At 38.4% G+C, this 21,753-nt stretch overlaps 1 protein-coding gene across 2 annotated transcripts in view; it reads right to left on the bottom strand.

Annotated features, from left to right (window-relative positions):
- LOC131029908 (uncharacterized) overlaps positions 1 to 21,753 on the bottom strand; it is a 296,098-nt gene that overhangs the window by 80,438 nt on the left and 193,907 nt on the right. For both annotated transcript variants that reach the window (XM_057960581.2, XM_057960583.2), the window contains 7 exons: positions 11,074 to 11,219; positions 10,829 to 10,959; positions 10,660 to 10,717; positions 10,439 to 10,536; positions 10,178 to 10,268; positions 9,857 to 9,922; positions 9,673 to 9,732 (listed from right to left, as the gene is read on the bottom strand). In XM_057960581.2, coding sequence (XP_057816564.2) covers positions 9,673 to 9,732; positions 9,857 to 9,922; positions 10,178 to 10,268; positions 10,439 to 10,536; positions 10,660 to 10,717; positions 10,829 to 10,959; positions 11,074 to 11,219 — 650 coding nt within the window. The remainder of the gene's footprint in view (positions 1 to 9,672; positions 9,733 to 9,856; positions 9,923 to 10,177; positions 10,269 to 10,438; positions 10,537 to 10,659; positions 10,718 to 10,828; positions 10,960 to 11,073; positions 11,220 to 21,753) is intronic.

Below are 21,753 nucleotides of genomic sequence, written 5' to 3'. Positions count from 1 at the left end.
GATCATTTGCATATTGATGAGAATACAGTTTTGTTCTTGTCATACTATTGTCTCTCTTTTGTGCTTTTCATTGTGCCCTTGATCTTGGTAAAATTTCATATGGTATCAGAGCCATTGGGGCTTCATTGATTGGTTTTGGGAGACATCTTGGAAGGCTTCAATTTTCGGATCTGAAGTACTGCACGTTTTGGAGGCATCCTAGAGCGTTTTCGACCTCACCATTGCGTCCGGAAGGTCGTTTCCATAAAAATCCAGTACAAACTCGACCTATTTTGGAGGAAGTTGATTTTTGGGCTTGGAGGAAAAATTTCGTCTATTTGGGTAAATATTGTACAGATTTTTTCGAAATTTTTACAAGAAAAAAAAAAAAATTTAATTTTATTTCGCAAAGCAAAATTTTTTTTTTTTTAAAAAGTAAGTAAATATTTTTGTTGACGGGGGTACGTTCACCCCACCCCCCTGTACCTGCAGGTTGTACCGTAGACGACAGGCTTCGTACCGTCCGGCTCCATTCTCCTGCAGCCCTGCCGGCAAGACCTTTTTCGGCCCCAACAACCTCGTCCAGCAACGACCTCCAACCCAACGCCCTCCGGCAGCAGTGATCCTGGCCACCGACGACCGAGCCTTCCCTGGCCCCATCAACCCTAAGCTAACCGGCCACCACGCTGCTCCGCACCGACGTCGACGCTGTCACTCCGCCCACCGCATTGCTCCCCGGCCACCGCGCTGCCCCGTCTGGCGCCATCTCCACCTTCCGGCCCCAGCAGAGCCTACTCCGACAGCCCCACCACAGTTGCCTTCCACCGGCCCCCGGGCCCTCCGACTTTGGCCCCCAAGCCCTCCGGCTCCGGCTCCGGCAACCGGCCATTGGCCCACCAGGCCCCGTCTGCATTCACTCCGACGTACCACGCCCACCACATGGCAGGAGGCCACTGGCCCGTCCAAAACCCTCTGACATGTCATCCACCTAGTCAACGCCACACCAGCCTCATCCGTACGGTCAGCCAGGGTGTGCGACGACCATTTTGGCTATCAGACGACCGTCAAATTTAACACAGTGCTTTGCTGACGTCAGCTTGCATCAGCATTTTTTGAAAATTTTTAGACCCCTCTCCATTGAGCAGTTTGGTTTTTTGAGTCAACTTTGGAGGCTCATAACTTGCTCAATTTTGCTCCTTTTTGGGTGCAATTTTTTTTTATTTGGGCTAATTTTTTGTTCTCTTCGTAGTAGTGTGGTTATTTTGTGATTTTGGTGCACAAGTTTTTCAGAATTTCAGATTCTCTAAGCTGTAATTGTCCAATCCTCGATTTTTGCAACTTCAAAAGCTTCGTTTGGGCTCATACGACCTCCTTTTCAAGTGCTGTTTTTTTTTAGTGTGCATAATTTTTTGTCTACTTTCATAATCTATTATCAGTTTGCAAAGATTTTGAGTGGATATTGTACTTTCAAATATTGGTCTTTTTTGGCCTACTTGGTACTTGTAATTTGCTTGGATCTTAGTTTAGATCTCTCGTATTATCAGTTTGAGTCTCCTTTGGCCTCATTGAGGCAGTTGTAAAGTTGAAATCAGGAGTCTACTTTGCCATTTTTTGCAAGTGGCCCATTGTACATGCACTAAGTATAAAGTGTCAAATCATCATTTTGAGGGGGGTTCTTTGATTGAGTGAATTTGGGGGGGTGTCTTGTGTGATTGTGTCTCTCTTTCCATGTGCTCTTTCATTTTTGTTGCTATGAGTCCTCATAAATTTCCACCTTTAACTCCACATAATTATGCATCTTGAAAAATTAAAACATGGAGCAAATTAATGGAAAAAGGACTCACGCATTACATAGATGGAACAATAGCAGCACCACCTGATCCTAAGGTTGATCCTAATGCTCAGTTAGAATGGCTCACTAAAAATTGCATGGCTCTTGGAACTTTGCATAAGTATGTATCAGATGACCTCATTTTTCACATTGAGAAGTGTTCTACAATCAAAGAGGCTTGGGAAATGTTTCAGAAATTGTATGGTCAAGTTAATGAAATCAAAGGTTACAAGATTGACAATGAGCTCACCAACTTGGATCCCAAGAGTTTTGATACAATCCAAGATTATGTCACCAAAGCAAATGAGCTAAGAGCTAAGCTTAAGGATTGTGGAATTGACAAAAAGGATGCTTAGTTGATATTCAACTTGTTGGACAAGCTTGCACTTGAATATGCAGCATTTGTTTCTAGCTTCCAAACTCATCGTTTGATAGTGGGGAGTTCCTACACTATGCCTACATTTGATGCTTTCACAAGCATTTGATGCTTTCACAGAAATGTTGATATTGGAACAATCTAAGTTGTTGAACATGGGACTTCTCAAGTCTTCAAAGTCCAAGGCTTTGGTGGCTAATCAAGGGAGTCAAGGGAGTCAAAGCAAAGATTCCAACAACAACAACAAGCAATATAAGTCAAAGCCACAGCAGAAAAAAGGACAAACATCCTCTCCATCACAAGGCGATTTTTCATCCTCTTCCAAGAAGGGGACTCCACCTAAGAAGGATAAAACAACTTGTGCCAATTGCAAGAAGTATGGTCATGATGAGCATCGATGCCACGCCAAGCAAGTTGATGAGTTGACAAATCTTCTTAAGAAAAATAACATCAACTTGCCATCCGCCTACAACAAGAAGGATTCAAATCCTTCCTCTTCCTCACAGTCTAAGGGAAAAGGGCAAGCATTTGTGGCTACAACAGGTTCTTCACAACAGTGGATACTTGACTCGGGTGCCTCTTATCACATGGGTTCTACAAAGGAGCAGTTTTCTTCATTGGAGCCATCAAAGGTACCTCACATTTACATAGGTGATGATACACAAGTTGAGGTTGAAGGGAAAGGTTCAGTTGACATGGATGATGGAACATTTCAGAATGTTCTCTATGTTCCTAGCTTGTCTACCAATCTTCTCTCTATATACCAAATCACTCACTATGGGAATGGGAAAAAGGTTGAGTTTACACCTGATTCAGTTGTGGTAAAGGAACTTGATAATGATGCCTTGATCGCAGTGGGACAAGTTAATGACAACTCAAGACTTTACTCATTCTCCCACTTTGTGCCAAGTTCTTCTAGGCCCTTGCTTACTCATTCAAATTCAAAAAGTAAGCTATGGCATGAGCGGTTTGGTCACCTCAACTACCGCTATCTTCAGCAGCTCAGCACTAAAGATATGGTCACACGTCTACCTCGAATCAGTTTTTCAAAGGGTGCATGTTCGAGATGTTCCATGGGCAAGCATCCTGAGGAAGTTTGATAAGGGGAAAGCTTGGAGAGCTTTGGAAGTTCTTCAACTTGTTCACAGCGATGTAGCAGGTCCATTTCCATCACCTTCATTTAGTAAGGCCCGCTATTTCCTCACCTTCATTGATGACTACTCCCACTTCACTTGGGTCTACTTTCTTATTTATAAGAGTGAAATGTTTGACAGATTTCTAGACTTCAAGGCTCATGTGGAGAAGCAATCAAGGAAAGTGGTCAAGATTCTTCGCACAGATAATGTAAGGGAATATGTGAACAAGAGACTTGAGGACTTTTGTACATTTGAGGGGATTGATCTTCAGCATTTTGTCACTTACACTCCACAGCAGAACGGAGTTGCAGAGCGCAAGAATCGAACTCTCAAAGAAATGGCTAGTTGTATGATACATGCACGTTCTCTTGATCCCGCCTTTTAGGCAGAGGCTATCAGTTGTGCACACACATCCAAAATCGGGTTCCTCACAAAGCTTTGATGGGTATTACTCCTTTTGAAGCTTGGGCTGGTAGGAAACCGATTGTGAGACATTTCAGAGTCTTTGGGTGTCCAGCATGGGCTCGCATTCCTCCGCAGAAACGCAAGGCATTGGAACCTCAGAGTAGGCCTTGTCTTTTTGTTGGATATCCTAAGGGTGTTAAGACATATCGATTGATGGATCCTAAGACACATGAGGTGTTTATTGAGAGGAGTGTTCATTTTGAGGAAAGCTCTCCTAGCTTAGCCTCTCTACCTCCTCCACCTTCTTCCTTTGTGGATAGTGATGCCAATGACTCAGATGATGAGACTCCTTCAACTCCAACTCGCAAGGTTACACCTCCACAAGGTCCACTTGCAGTTGAGGAGCCTCGTTCTCCACCTCCACCTCCACCTCGTTGGGCTCGACAGACACTTGAGTCAGTGGGTTCTCTTGTTGGGGATCCTTCAGATACACGGAGGACTCGATCACAGCATTAGGACCTTCCACATGCATACATTGCTACCGCTTATGATCCACAGACATTTCGAGAAGCTTCAAGGGTTCCTGAGTGGGACCAAGCTATGGAGGAAGAGTATAGTTCCTTGATGAGGAACAACACATGGGAGTTAGTTCCTCTCCCTAAGGGGAGAAAGATCGTTCGATGTAAGTGGATCTATCAGACCAAGTTTGCAGCGGATGGTAGTGTGGATAATTATAAGGCTCGGCTTGTTGCGAAAGGTTTCTCTCAGGTTCCAAGTGTTGACTATACTAAGACCTTTGCGCCCGTAGCCAAGATGAACTCCATTCGCTTGGCACTTGCTATTGTCGCAGCTCATGGTTGGGTTGTACATCAAATGGATGTGAAGAGTGCTTTTCTTCATGGGGATCTTGATGAGGAGATTTATATGGAGCAGCCACAGGGTTTCATCCAGGATTCTTCCTTGGTTTGCAAACTAAGGAAATCTCTCTATGGCCTTAAGCAGGCTCCCAGGGCTTGGTACGCCAAGATGGATTCCTTTCTTCTCTCAGCAGGGTTCACCAGGTGTCATTCTGATCCGAATGTCTACATTTTGCGACAGGATGACTCACACTTGATACTTGTGCTCTGTGTTGATGATTTGATCATTACATGGAGCACCGCATCCATCATTAGCAAGGTCAAATCTGCTTTGCATGACAGATTTGCTATGACTGACTTGGGTCTTTTGCACTACTTTCTCGGGATAGAGATTTCATAGTCACGTTCCGGGATTACACTATCGCAGCCCAAGTATGCTCTTGATCTACTTGCATGCTTTCATATGGGCCTATGGCTGATTGTAAGCCTGCACCGAGTCCCTTTCTTTCAGGAGTCAAGCTTGAGGATAGGTGCTCTTCTCCACCAATTGATGCCACATTGTATCGTCAGCTTGTGGGTGGTCTCATCTACTTGACTCACACATGCCCTGATATTTCATTTGCGGTTGGCATGGTTTCCCGCTTCATGCAGGAACCACATGAGCTTCATTGGAAAGCTGCCAAACGCATCCTTCATTACATCCAGGGTACATATCATTATGGAATTCACTATGCAGCAGGCACAGGCCTTCGCTTGGTTGGTTACACAGACTCCGATTGGGCTGGCGATCTTGATGATCGTAAGTCTACTTCAGGTTACAGCTTCCACCTTGGTTCGGGCCCCAATTATTGGTCGAGCAAGAAGCAGCATGCTATTGCTCTCTCTTCGATTGAGGCTGAGTATCGAGGGGTTGTTAACACAACAACTGAGACCATTTGGCTTCAGCAGATTCTCACAGAGTTTGGATTCACCACTCCACGGTCGACAGTCCGACATTGTGACAATCAGAGTGCTATTGCAATCTCAAAGAACCCGATCCAGCATCAGCGGACCAAACACATCGAGATTCATATGCACTACATCCAAGAGCTGATTCAGGAGCAGGTCATTGATTTGCAATATTGTCCTGCAGCGGAGCAGGTTACAGACATATTCACCCAACCTTTCACCGAAAGTAAGTTCCAGCAGTTGCGAGCTCTCTTGAGGGTGCGGGATGTCTCATTAGGGGGGGTCAGCTGACTTCTCCTTCCTCTCTTATGGGGGGGACTTTTTACTCTTTGAGGTTTTGTCCTTCTTCTTTGAGAGTCTTTTGTACTTTCATCTCTCTTTGGGGGGGAGTTTTTTCCCACTGGGTTTTCTCCCTTTCTCCGTTTGTGAGAGATTGCATTGCATAGGTTTGCTTGCATTTGCATATTGTACATGGGTATCTATCATGGCCTAGTAGTCGGGACCCATCTTGCATTGTTGACTTGAGTCTTCATTCACCTAAGTTGCACTTAAGGGGGGGTGTTGGTGTAAATAATTATTCATCATGGATATTATTACACTTTACTTAAGTTAACTTAGGATAATGCATCTCATCGTAGTTTGGATATGAGACACTAGGGAAGTGTGCACATAGGGATGTAGCTTGTAGGAGAAATTCCACCTTTTGTGGTCTTATCTTGTTGTTACACTTCATATTCGGTGGGTCATCCACCTCTTGTGGAATATTATATTATTTCTCCTACCTACCCCTACTTTTTCTTACCTACCCTTGTTTCTCATTGAGCCACATGTCATGATTGTGTGCTCACATATCCATATGGCCTTGCCTATATAAGCAGACCCATATTCATTGTATTGGTTAATCTAGTTGATCATTTGCATATTGATGAGAATACAGTTTTGTTCTTGTCGTACTATTGTCTCTCTTTTGTGCTTTTCATTGTGCCCTTGATCTTGGCAAAATCTCACAATTCTCAAGAGCATGTTCAGGCTCCTAGGAGCACATTCATGGAGAGTAGGCCTCTGAAGAAGTTCCCTACCTACATAGCATTGATGAGTAACATCATCGATGTCTTCCAAACTCTTGGAAGCGGTGGGTCAGCACTCAGCAGTCAACTGATATTCTAACCAAAACTTTAGCAAAAGGGAAGTTTGAAGCATACAGAGACAAACTTAGATTGGTGCAGAATTCCTTCTTCGCTAGTAGGGAGTGTTGAATTTTTAGCTCAGTTTAGAACTTCTGCACAGTTTTAGTGTGAACGTGCAAGTAGTTCAAGTTATTTCTATATTATAATTCACTTTAATGATTAAAATGAAAATCTTTTATTTACTTTAAGTCTATTTAATAAAGTGTAGACAATCATTAATGATTATCTTCCAAGCCATCTCCTATATGAAATAAGATTTCTATTTTGGAAGATTAGATATTCTAGTTAAATAGTATAAAGATAGATGGAACATAGAAGTTTAATAACTCAGAGCAGGGCAATCTTTTCATGTGACTAAACGATTAGTTGTAGAGGTTGCTTGCAAGCTTTTAAAGGAATGCAAAGCAGTTACAGGTGTAAAATATTTGTATCTTGTGTTCATGTGTTTTGTGTGTGAAATTCAATATTATTTCAGCATTGGGAAATTATATACCGCGATTGGAAGTTTTCACAGATTTAACTACTTTTTTTAAACAAAGCTGAGAAAGATATTACAAAGATGTAGAGACAATGGAATCTCTTTGAACCAAAAATAAAGTATATTTTCACGATGACTAAAGGTAAGTTGCTTGTCAATATGATCTTAGCAAAAGGTATCTCGATTTACCCTACACAAATTGAGGGTATTATTAAATAACCTCTGCCTGAAAGCAACAAACACACTGTCATTTTTTGGCCAAATCACTCATCCAAAAATTCTGAAATTCAAGTCTTCGAAAAAAAAATAGATTATAAGATGAGTAATTTTAATTATTTAAAGGGGTCATTAAATTAATTAAATACTTCCTCAACTATTTTAATAAGTGACTTTATTACTAAAATGGATTAAAATTATATTCTTTCTGGAAAGTTCCGGGAAAGGTTATAAAAGGAGGACTGAGGAAATTATTTGATATGCTTGGTTTATTATTTCCTTTGGAAGAGCTCTGAGAGCTTCTGGCTTCCAGCAAGCCCTAGGATGGAAACCCTTGGAGTTTGCAGAATTAGACAAAAACCCAGTTCCATTTCTGAGGTGGATTCATCCAAAATTCACAGTTGCACTATATTGTTCAGATTGTTGGAGGTCAGTTGGAGATCTCATAGAGGATTTACAAATTTTGGGAATTTATTGATATTTTTCTAAACATAAGGTGAACTCATATTGGTTTCTATGAAGAAATGATTTTTTCAGCTGGAGGAATAGATTTATAAGATAATGATAGCAATGGTTAATCTTTGCTGTATGGAATAATAAAGGATGCCAACTTTATTATATTAATTGATAAAATCAAAAGGAGGTCTATTTTATCAGGTTGATTATTCTAAAGAAAGAAATTCACTGGTTATAATAACATTCAAAATCATGAGCTTGTTTGTCATGGAAATTCCTTGTGCGGCATGTTTCAACTCCTATGGACGTGAGAAGATTTATTTGCCGGTTCTAGTTACCATCTTCAACGCAGCCATATTGTTGTGGCGTGAGTGCAATTCATGGTGTGGTTACGTATCTTGGGGCAGAGGATTTATATTTCTGACTGGTGCTACTCATTCTGGATATGAGTTCTTTTCTATGGCAGGTGACAATTAATCCAGGCAAGCCATCCTTTGGGCATGCGAACCCCCTTTATGGCACGGGTAGCATTCCCTATAGCACGAAGACTGTCTTGTAGGTCATAGTTTTGATTTGAATCATTATTCACCGTCTGGAAAGGGATAGGGATGCAAGGAGATAACTTGAGGTTGTTGGTGAAGACTTTTCTTCAGGTCTGAATATTGGTGTAGCTTCCTGAGCGAATCACCATTGCAGATATCCTTACTTAGGTGTTATCAGTTGGAGGCCAACCACATCTGAACCATCACTCAAGCTTTTTAGTCTCCTGGGCACACACACAGAGGATTATCTATAGAGTTTGTTGTTGTTTCAGAACTTATGCACTAAGGAACAGATGCCTCGCATAATCTTGAAGTCTGCAAGGTTAGAAAATGTGATGTCATATTCCTATATTGTTCAGAATTTATGGTTGCTGGCGTGAAATCTTGCACACAGAATAATTGGCTATTCATATTATTTAGCATGATCAACTTGTTGGCCGTTGAAGTGAAGCTACAGCAGTATCATGAATGTAGTGAATGTAATGTTACAGAGTTGCAAGGCATCAGCAGTGCCTGGACCGCATGATTTCCAGGCCTGTGCATTCAAAGGGATGAAATCTGCATTCTCAGGTCAGACATTGATCATTCTGCCATTATATTTCTGCAACAAATCTTCATTCTATAGTGAGTGTAAATCTGGAAAGTAGTGATGGTTTTATGATTGTAACCAAAAGTTTTCCTGAATATATATAAATAACTATTGAAAGATTTGATTTGTTCAAAATTTCAAATGATCTGAAAATATAAGTATTATATCGTTCAATTCATTTTCCATTTTCCATATAAGTATTAGTGTGGTGCAAATATAAACATTGAGACTGATATCATTCCATAAACCCATACAAACCTGAAACATACAACATACCATTGCATTGCTCAGATGGTTTGCAAAGTGTTTGATAAATTACACAGTAAGGCACAGTGCAAATTTGGGGTTCAAATAGGAAGGGATTATTACATAACTCACTTTCTCAACAAATCAAATACATCAATGATTCTCGGCACTCAATAATGACAAATTATGCAACAAAATGGAACTGATGAAGATTGGACACTTTTAAAATAGACAGACTTCAAGTTGACCAAAAATCACTAAATTTTCATGACATTGAAAAACCGATTGCTTTTACCTCACCACCTATGCAAAGTTTGATTACACTTCTATTAATCTCAAAAAATAATAATTTGAATTTGAAATTATGTTTAAAAGAAAACAAACAAAACAAAGGATTAGTTCATCTACAAGAATTCTTTGCCACACCTGTGTAGTAGCATGTGGAGAATGAATAATGCGATCTAATGCTGCCAATGTCTCCAGAACCTACACAATTTTCCAAATGAATTCAAATCATCACTTGCACAATTCCCAAACAATTAATTTCGGTGCACAAGAAGATCAATACAGCAAGGATAGGCTATTTTGTTTTGATGTTTTAGTTGTGTACCAACACCCACGATGAGCCCAAAACATTATCCAACCGGTGTGCTATGTTAAAAAGAGTTCTCAAAGCCTGCAATTTATAAGGATAAATGACCAGTCACAAAAACTCACTGTATAAGATAATAAGGCCACATAAAGCTGGAAAATTTAAAATCTAACTACACGTCACAAAATAAATGCCATAACAGAATCTTAAGATGCAATTTGTCCAAGCTGGCTAGTGCAAAACAAATTGGTTCAAAAAGGCATTTCAGTTTCTCTTCTTGTAAGAGCACACGCAAACAACAAAGAAAGTCAACTTATAAAGATAAGGATGATGATTTACCTGCACATTCTTTGGTGTAAGAATAACACTGTCTCGTTGATCAACAAATTCACTACGTTTTGACCCAGGAGATGGTAAGGTGCCAGTAATACTGTAAATCTCAGTTAAAAGGATTAGTAGCATTATACTATTAGCACCCAAACAATTGTGAAGCAAACAAATACATAAATTCAAATCATGAATTTCAGGTTAGCCATTATAGATTTAAACAAATCAGTACTCAAAAAATACTAGGGCTATATATATATATATAGCAAATACCTTCTCTTATCTGAATCATTTTGAGTGGTTAATGCAAATTTGCAAAGAGATGCAAGAAATGCATTTAATGGTTCCACGGCACGAAGAACCCCACATGCCTGCAAAGTGACTACTCAGAATCTTCAGCATGATCTGGACCATCCCTTATACATTTGTATTTTGAGAACAGAAACCCTTAGGTATGAATCTGAATTTCAAATGGTAAAATATTATTTGTTCACCTGAGTGAATGCTTGATAGCCTTTCAGTATCTCCAACACAATTGCCTCACCTTGGGACCTTTAAAACATAAAGCATGCCAAACAAAATTCCTTATCAACTGAAATACATCAGACGTACCAAAATCAAGCAGCAAAGCTGAGTCATATTGTATGCTCCCTCTGAACATACCTGGACAAGATAAGAGACAAAGCATCTAGAATAACTCGCCACACTGCATTTACCATTGCAATGCATAGGGAAGCAAGTTCCCCTTCAAACATAGTTGTCAGTGAGCTACTCTCACATCTTGGAGAGTCCAACTGCATATATTAAAAAATCCTCAATTGTTCAAAAATAAAAGCAAAGCGAAATTTCACCTACCAAATCCAAAATGGAAAGAAAAAATACTTCACTGTTAAATCCTATATACGCACCTCACCACATTCAACAGCTTCATCTGTCAGTGTGGCCAGAGTAAAAACCACTCCTAACAACCCTTCAACTGCTAATGTGATTGCATGTGCCTCACTCGCAACCACCACTGCATTGGTAGCATCATTGTCCATACTCCACTCAACACCTGCAAGCAAGATAATCAGACAATAAGAAGGGATGAAGTAGAATGAGCCATGAAATTCACTACCAATTGTGTAGAGAAAGAAGGGTTGGTTATGCTAATAAATGTACTAATAAGAAAATAGATACAGATATATGTCATCCTTTTGCTAGTTGTTTAGCACAAAATCAGGTAATAAACATAATATACTGAAAAATTAAAATTCACAAGTATACAAGAAAGAAACTTGTCCAAATGCATCCATTTTTTTAGCAAAGAACAAATTCATCAGCCTTCGTATCTGTGTTGCTCTAATATTATGAAGAGTGGAGCAATGTGATGATGGGTGTTCAAGCTATGGAAGTGACTTTTTCAAGGAGAGATGATAGGCTAGCAATTGAAGATTCTAAACTTTGGAAGGGCATTGCAGTATACCTAAGGATTCAGCTTCAACAATTTGACAATTGAACTCAAAGATGGCACTTTCTATTTTTAGGTAACACAAACTGATAAGCAGAGTGGGATAGTAGTAGACAGCATGTCCAGTATCCTTAGAAAGACTCTATTTGACAAATCAGAAGGCTAAGGAAGTGCTATGCTTCTAACAATGAGAAATAATGATTCATCATGGGCCAGTTTGTTGACTAGGGAACAGATCATCAAAGAATCACCTCGCCTTTGCAATACCCACCCAATTTTTTTGAATTTTTTTCAATCAAATCAAAGCTACAATGCAATGTCCTTACCATTTTTTGATCACCCAATTCCCGAGATGGGCAAGGTGAGAGCATACAGTATATAGGACCACAACAAACTATCTAAAATGCAGCAACATTAAAAGAAACACACAAGGTAGCAAAGCCAGCCAAATCTTCACATTTTTAGTGGAGTGTGTTATGCAAGAATTGATTGTATAAGCCTAAAAAACATCCCACACATGCCTTAAAATCTAATTTCTCCAAAGCACAAGAGGCGGCAAAGTCAAAGAAGGCCTAGGCACCACCAACCATATCAAACTCAGCAATAAATGGGAAGCAACCAGATTGGTATTCCTCACGGCTGCTTCACAGGCATGGCCCAGCAACTGGTACAGCCTCTTGACCATGAGTTTCACACCCTTCTTCACTAAGACAACCTGCAATAACTTGCTAACAAAAGAGGATCTGCTAATAAAAGCACTGAAATAGTAGCAAATATGATGCCAACTTCATGGGCGATGAACATAGAGGTCTTCTTGCAAGTAGTGCAGCCTATTGGAGAGGTATGGACAGCAACACTAGCAAGTTCACTAGAAAAAACCTTCAAAAATCCCTAGAAAGATTAATCAACAACATCTCAGATACCAATTCTTGCAGAAAATGGCCAGGTCCGGGTCCTGGTTCATGCCCGGTCCTGGTCTGAGCTTGGTTCAACCTGGGTCCCACCCGGGTCCTGCCCAGGTGGCTGGGTTCCCAAAAACGGGGCCCATGGGTCAGAAAACAAAAAAATAAAAAACAGTTTTTTTAATGCTTTTTTAATATCTAAACCCTAATCCGACCCTTTATGATGCATTTCATGCATCAAAACATTCATTCAACTCATTCTACTTGCATTTTTGAAGATTTTTTCTCTATAGTCAGGTTTCTTAGTTTTTGCATTTTTCATCGAAGGTGATGACTACGAAGGTGTGAGACATGCATCAAAGGCATAGGAATCACTGGAGAAGAAATATTTAGCCATCAAAGGTAAGTCCGAATTTTTTTCAAGTTTTATTCATGTTTTTTTCAAATTTTTTATATTTTTTTTTAAGCTTTTTTTAAATTTTTTAAAGAAGTCTTGTATATTTTTTTACACTTTGTATGCATGGTATGGGGTTATAATACCGAAATTTTAATAATTTTTTTCAATAATGTTGTGCTTTTTCTTTTTATTTTAGGTGCATTATTCATATAATCATACATAATGGCTGGAACTGGAAGTGCAAGTGCAAGCTCTAGTTCAGTTGCAAATGTCCAAACTGGAAATAACCCCTTTAAAATTGATCAAGATTCACCACTTTGGCATTATACAACAATGATCAAGCAAGTGTCTGGTGGTGGTGGGGGTTTTGTTTGGCAATGTAGCCATTGTGGCACTGAGTATACCAGCTCATACTTTTGAGTGAAAGGCCACCTTTGTTTCATCCCCAGGTGTGGAATAAAATTTTGTAAGGGATCAGATGGCAAAGCGCTGTCAAAAGCTCTAGTTTTGGGATATATTAGAGAACATTAGGAAGTTGATAGGAGAAGTAGCAAAGCAAAGACTGATCATCCTCTTGTCCATCCAAGCTCGACGTCTAAGAGGCCTTCTAGTAGCATTGGCTCCACAAGACCAGCTGGTTCACATCCTTTCATGCAAAACCCACCAGTTAATGCAGTAGAGAAACAGAATGTTGTGGCTTCACGGAAAAGAGGCCCATTGGATTTTGCCTTCAAAAATGAACTATAAGAGAGATTGTAGATTCCAAAATTAGGCATTGCCTTTATGGCAATGGGCTTCCTTTCAACCTTGTTAGATCACCTTACTTTGAGGACATGGTACATACTCTTTGCAATACACCTTTTGATTATGTTTGTCCAGGGTTTGAAAAGGTGAGAACCACCTTATTGGCAAAGGAGAAAGCATCCGTAGAGTCACAGTTGAAGGTCATCAAAGATACATGGCAGGAAACAGGAGTGACCATTGTTTCTGATGGATGGAAAGATTGTAAAAAAAGGCCATTCATCAATGTTATAGCAGTGTGTCCTAAAGGGGCAATGTTTTTGAAAGCAGTGGATTGTGAGGGGCAAGTGAAAGATGCAAGTTTCATTGCCAATATCCTGATAGAATGCATTGACATGGTGGGGCCTCAAAATGTTGTCCAAGTTGTAACCAAACAATGCTAAAAATTGTAGGGCAGCAGGGACTATAGTGGAGGCTACATATGGTCACATCTTTTGGACACCATGCACAGTCCACTCACTCAATTTAATCATGCAAAAGCTTGGCACACAAATTGATTGGGTGAAAAAACTGTATGCGGAGGCCGAGGAGATTCAAATGTTTGTGACTAATCATCATATGTCACAAGACATTTTTAGGACCTTCTCCAAGTTGGAGTTGTTGAAGGTAATTTATAATTACTAATTTTAAATTTTATTTTTTAATTTTTTTAGTTTTAAATATTTTTTTTTATAGACTTACAAATAATATATGTTGTGTATTTTGTTATGTCATGTTAGGTTGCTGAAACACGATTTGCATCTCACACGCTCGTCTTAAGATGACTTGTGAAGGTGCGAGATGCCTTGAGTTCTATGGTCATCAACACCTTGTGGAGTGTATGGAAGCAGTCCCACACAAAAGAGCTCTAAAAGTAAGAGCATTGATCCTTAGTGAGAAATGGTGGGATGATGTGGAATATGTTTTGAATTTCACTGAGCCCATCATGAGCATGATCAGGTATGCCAATACTGATCACCCATGTTTGGGTGAGATTTATGATGGCATGGATTGCATGGTGGAAGAAATAAAAGAAGTAATAAATAGAAAAGAAAATGACCCAACGAAAACATTTTTCAAAGTTGTGCAGAAAATTGTTGTTGACCGTTGGAACAAGATGACCATTCCCTTACATCTCTTAGCATTTTCTTTGATGCCAAAATTTTATAGTGCAAAGATGCTTGTAACACCAAGGAGGGTGCCACCATATCGAGATGCAGAGGTTGCTTCTGGCTATAGGGCTTCCTTTAAAAAGATATATCAAGATGAGGAGACAAGAAATATTGTCTTGAGGGAGTTTGGCCAATTTGTATCCGCAAAAAATCATGATGTTGTAGCTCTTAATGCTAGATATGGGATGGATGCTGATGAGTAGTGGGGTCAAGGCTCTGTTTACTTGCAGCCTCTTGCAATTAAAGTTTAACTCCCAAGTATGTATCTTTTTATTTTTTATTTTTATAGTTTTCCAATTCCATTTGATGCTATCATATTTTTATTTTATAATTTATAAATTTCTAATTATGTTTTAACTTTTAACAGGTTGAAAGTTCTTCTTCAGCTGAGCCGAATCGGAGTACATACTCCTTCATCCACTCAGTCAAACTTAATCGTTTGGGTGCAAAGAAAGCTGAGGATTTGGTCTACGACTCTACGTACACTCCAACCTTCGTTTGTTGTCACATAAGGACCCTGGATATAGTGAGGGTGTAACAAGGAATTGGGATCTAGCCCCTGAGTGTGCTGATTTAGATGCTACAGTTGCACAGCTTGCCCAAGTCTCTACAGACGAGGCAGCTATGGAACTTGAGAGAGACATGGCTAGTGGGAGTGGCATTCCATTCGATATTGGTTCAATTGATGCTGAATTTGAACCAATTGATGACCTTGGGCTTGGGTTGGATGCTTCAGATGAAGATGAATATGGAATTTTATTTCCCATAGATGGCTTGTAATTTGAATGTTTAAATTTATACTTTATGGTGTCATGACATTTTCACATTTTGAAACTTGAATCAGTTGAAACTTGAAACTTGAATATCATCTTTTTTGCAAATTATGAATATGATATTACATTTACGATATATGAATATCAGAATATTGGCATTGGCAATTATGGATTTATGATTTATCTGTTATCATTTGTGTATCATTGTATGGGAAAGTTACATTGCATGTTTCATATTTGTATGTTTGAAGTTTGAACTATGAACATATATATTTATAATTTTGATGTTTGAACATATATATAATATATGACATGTATATAATATATATATATACAAAATTAATAGATATATATGTGTGTGTGTGTGTGTGTGTGTGTACGGACAAACCCGTACACGTACCCAAGAAAAAAAAAATTGCCGAATCTGCGAATCCATACCCGAATCCGAACCTGAATCTGAACCCGAACCGATAACTTAGAACAACATCAAAACACATCAAAAATGACCATTATTGCAACAACTAGAAACCTCAGTTGCAAGTGTAACTGTGGCTCCTGTATGAAACCACCAAGACCAGCTAGGGGAGTTTCATCCCTAAAACCAATATTTTCAAGAGGGTTTTCATCCTCAAGAATCCTTGAGATGAACATAAGTTCTCTCAAAGAATAAGCAAATATCATATCATGTCTAACCTACACAATGAGCTCTCAACCTCCATTTATAATATTCTAGAGGAAATCAAATAACAATTTTCTCTTTACCCTCCAAAAGCTCACTTTTTTAAATTAAATAATAAACCTTTTTTGAGAACAAATTCCCCTAGGTGTCCCCCTTTAGGCACAACTTCAAACACTTTTATTTAAATAATTATACCTTAGTTGTCATTTTAACATTTCCTCCTTAGGGCAACTTCAGTTATAATTATTTAATAGTTTAATTATTCACTCAATTTGCAGAGACATCAAAATGAGATAAATATGAATTTTTGGCCATACCATATTGGCTCTAAAGAATTAGGTCCGATGAACTAAGGAAACTTGGCATCTATCTAAAAATAGCATGCTTCTCGAAGAAGTTAGGAGAGCTCCCAAAAGGATGGAATTACATTCTGAAAGCATCATTAGGCTCACCAAAATTACCAATATTCATTGCCCTGAACAAAACCACTACATGAGCAATCTTGTGCTCTACAAGAAAGTTAGATTTCTGCCTTGCCCACCAATTAGCCTATGGGAAACTCAGAAAATAGGCTAATTGTTCACAAACTGATTATGCTTGAGAAGGGGACATTACAAACTCCCAACTAGGCCTTAGATATCTATGTTGCTCAAGGAAACTTCGCAAATGAAGAACAGCATACCAAGATAAATCCAAATGTGGATGGTGATGGGTGACTGCAACAGATCATTAAAGCTATATCAATTGTGCTAAGAGAAGAAGACCTTATTTAGCATGGATGCCAATGCTGATCCAAAATTTGGAAATTTCTTTTTTCTCGATAGACAAGAATTAATTAAGCATCTATAGGCCAAACTTTGATTTTGAGTATGTTTACAGCTTTTCGCAAATATCAATGATCAATGATCATAAACTCTATGGCGTTCTTCTCAATACTTAATAATCTTTTTATCCTTATTTCTGACCAAGCTTTGGATTTTTACCATGGCAAGGGGATTGCGATAAAACCCCTAATTACCTATTAAAAACTATTCCTTGCGTAAGTTTGCTATTACTTCTCTGAAATTGGATTTGTCAAGAATTTGTCAAGAACCCTAGACAAATCTAGACCATTCCAAGCAGGGTTTTGATGTTGGTGTGAGATCCAGCCCCTACACATTTGACTTGGGTACATCTCAGATTTACATGGACTTAACACAAGATTAGGACAAACCTTGAACAAACTCAATTCAAGAAAGGAAAAGTGAATTTTAAAAACAATATAGGAGCTGACTATTAAACACATGCAAATGACTTTCCATGTGCAAATACACTAATGTAAAACATTTTGATTTATCTTTAGCATTTATGATTTGGTAATTGACATTCAATTATCAATTATCACTTTCTCAATGCTATATTTAATTTTGACATTTTCTGCAAATTATGATAATTTTCTATAGATATTAACATTTTATATATATTTGATAGTTGAACCCAATCATACCAACCTTAGTTAAAATTGACAAGCAGCCAAACCCAAACCCAAACCCAATCATATCACTATATTTTAAATGTGCTACATCTTATTTAAAAATGTGCCTCAGACATTCTGAATTTCTATTCAAAAAGAAAATATAGAGCTGTGTATATAGGGACACGTCACAAATCATCTAGGGTCTTTAACCCATTTCTTGGAATGGGAACGTTTTGGGTGTGGTAGGGGTAAAAGTACCCATTTCTGGCACCATGTTGCATCAGGTCAATAGTCCAATCTTATGATATTAGGCTTACTAGACACTCCAAAAAGCACTTTGTAGCATACCTAAGAAATCGACCAGTTGCCAATCATCCCTAGCCTATCATACCCCTGCAGTACCCTTCTAGTCTAACTTGGTATGTTCCCAAATCCCCATACCTTAGTTTCTCCTTTTGAGGTCTTTCTGTGCTTCAAATCTTTTTTTTTTGTACTCCAATGAAATCACCAATTTTATTGGGCAGTGGTTGCAAAACTACCCTAGCTTTTACCACAGCAAGGGCAGTTTCAATTCTGGCACCACAACAATCTCACAATCACCGTGGCAGTTTTGAGTCCAAAAATCTGCTAAAACTGGTGGTTTCACCTGATGTGAAAGAAAAAGAAATGGAATGATTTGCCCTCAAATCTGATTTGTAACGTTTCCCCCCTCCCAGAACTTACTGTAATCCAGTTTCTTTGACTCATTCATATTTATTTCAAAGGGTACCCTCTATCTCTTGAATTAGAAATCCTATCTAGAGTTTTTTAATTTTGAATCTCTAGGCCAAACTCTCTACAACTTTCATCATTGAAGTACTTTTTAAGTAGCATTCATTTTCCTACAAGCTCTGGCAGGCCTCAATCTGCCCCTACTAAGACTGAAGAGGTGACTAGTTGTAGGTGAATTGCAAAACCTTGGAATGCTTCTAAGGAAATTTGGACATTTCTTCTTCAACCCTTCATCAAGTCAATACTGAATTCATGGACACACAACGCACAGGTCAGATTAGTGTTATGTTCTTTGCTTTGTGAGTAGTTTAACAATATATTTTGTATGCTTGGTAGTTAAATTAGCTATTAGTTTATTTAGAATTAGTTTATAATCTGTTTTGTCTTATTTACTTTGTGTGTGTGTGTTTTGTAATTTTCTTGTCTTTTCTTGTTGGGATCAGAGTTTGGAGAGCTTCCAAGCTTCTCCTCATCTTAAATTTCTCCAAAGTACTGCAAAAATATATCAAGGGGCTTTGTTCTTCCCTTGTTTTCTGGAATTTTACATTTTCAACCTCCTCTTTGCTAAACAGGCCTTAAAATGCCTTCAAAACATTTGATCACCCATTATCCTGCACTTGTGAAAGCTACTTTAGCATATTTTTTCAATGTGATACCTTTGTATGAGCTTTCCAAGACTCCTCCATTGCTGTCCCTCTCCTTGGGCAGCCTACTGGCAAATAAGATATACAAATTTACACATTATCTCACTGTGCAGATTTTCTCCAACGTTCCAAGGCTCCTATGCCCCTGTTTTAGCACTATTCCATTCTTCAAAGGCCTCATTGTTGTTATCCCTGTTATTTATTAGCATCCTTCAGTTCGTTTGTGCATTTGGACAACCGTAAGACATTCTTGATCTTTGCTCAAGCATTGTTAATCAAAGAACTATTATTGTATATCATCTTTTGGACATAAAACCAACTCTCTGCTTGGTAATTTCTGTAATTGATCGTTTGGACTGTAGCATAGTAATTTGTTATTGGCTTCCATTGAGGCATTTAAACATCATGATCATTCTTAGATCATTGGAAATAATCATTTTGCGTGCATACTAGTATGTTGGCATATAGGTTTACATCCAAATTTGAAGTGAACATAGAGGCTGAATTAATGTCATATCGTTATAAGTTTTCAGAAAAACTAGTTAGTTGCATTAGTGAAAGTGCATCTAGGCAAATTTGGTTTTATTGTATTTTATTAATTGGTAAACATCTCAACTATTAGAAAACACAAAAAAAATTAAAAAACATTAAATACTTAGAAAATCTGAACAACTACTATTTTTATCGTTGCATCCCCACACATCCATGTGCCCTATTATCCAACCAAACAATGTTGGAGGAGTTGCAAGAAGGCATCCGCTCCCCCCTTAGTTGAGATCCTTCTTGAATTGCTTGAAAAGCTTGCAAATGAGCCTAGAGCTCCCATCACATTGTAGATGTGGAGCCCTCATCCTCCACCCCAGCCTAGTGATGAATGCTTTCCAACAACGCCTCCTATCATCACATTCTTATTACCTCATGAGCAAGTGTAGCCTGAAAACCCAAAGTCTCATTAATCTATCTATAGGATTTTCATCTTGATTTTAGATGCCTAGTAAGACTTATTGATCACGATTCTTGTGGTTGACCTCATCTAAATGCATGGCATGGCATGGTTGACCTAATCTAGCCTTATCTAGAAAACCAGATATGACTTCTCCCATCTGCCAAGCTAGCTCAATTTTTCTTAACAAAATTCACTAGCTAAGGATTTTTTAGGTCTCTTAGAATGTGATCCTAGATCCCCAAGTTTAGGTCCTTCTTTTGGATCTCTATCTCAGACTGTGGCTTGCTCTAGCATGATCCCAAGAAGTCATGAGATGTGGAGATTCCCTCAATATATTTCTTATGTGCGCACAGGGATGGAGAAAATGCTCCAATGGCACCTAGAGGGTACCATCCCAAAGACAGTCCTGCAAAACTAAGGGCATTTCTAAGGTATATCCCTCTAGGGTGAATGGCAAGAGACATCCCATTGTCCCCAATACAACAGGGGACATCCAAACATCCCTCAGCTGTCCCGTGGACAGTATAACATCCCTTATGGACTATTAAAAAGCAACAATTTACAGTTCAAAAAATTTGAAAAAAAAAGTAGATTTTTTTCTAAAAGATATAAAATTATGAAAATGGCATGCCTTCAAACATCTGCTCTGATTTTAAAAGGAAACAAAAAAAATATTTTGGGCTTCACTAGATAGAAAAGCAGCATTTTTCCTTGGTTTAATGAATATTTCAGCATTTTTTATTTTCCCAAGCTTTTTCCTAATTGAATCTTATGTACTTTAATTACATTTATAATTTCTATTTGCTAAGTCAATTCAACTCCAAGTAATTCTATTATGGTCACGATAAAATGATTTCAAAAGGTAAATATAATGATCGTAGTGAAGATTCTTAAATTTCTAACACATACATTCACACTGCAACATGTTGTGGATCTCCTTGTCAAATCCTACTCTCTAGTGAATCCCTTACTTGGGAACATGATTATGCTCCTAATTAATATCATAAAATAGCACATTCAAAGTTTAGCTGGCATTGGTGTATTTATTTTCATTCATTTGTTGAATAAAGCTGGACTCGGTATTGTCCTTTCAGATGATAAATGACAACAGGTTTTACCATCTTTGAAATCAATTGTCAAAAAAGTACCAAATTTTGCAAAGATTGTTTGCAGCATGACTGGCATCAAGACATTAAACAGTACAAAAGATGATCCTCCAGATTCTGATAGTGAAGTCTTGGACAATGGTACAATTTCATAATTTCCATTCAAAATACTGAAAATAGGGGTGAAAAAGTTAAAATTTAGTGTCTCTAGTACAAAATGTCCTACAACAATACAGCTTTGAATAAATTTCAACTTATGTTACTTACATTGTTTACATAAACAATAAAGTGCAACTTCTTCTACTGTGTTTTCTAATTAATTTTTATCCTATTTTAACTGCCATCCCCCTGTCGTTCCTATAAACTGAAAAAAAAAAAGTTGCCATATCCCAAAATCTGTCCGTCATCCCTGCATCCCAGAAACTCAGAGAAACGCTGATTTTGTAGAAGGTTATAGATATAGGCCTTCCAAAAACATTTATATCTTGTCTTGCCAAACTGGGTCAATAAAA

Source organism: Cryptomeria japonica, chromosome 3 (genome assembly GCF_030272615.1).
Source record: "Cryptomeria japonica chromosome 3, Sugi_1.0, whole genome shotgun sequence".
NCBI classification, from domain to species: Eukaryota; Viridiplantae; Streptophyta; class Pinopsida; order Cupressales; family Cupressaceae; genus Cryptomeria; species Cryptomeria japonica.
Note: the sequence above shows the minus strand (reverse complement) of the source record. Positions and strands in the feature narration are given on the sequence as shown.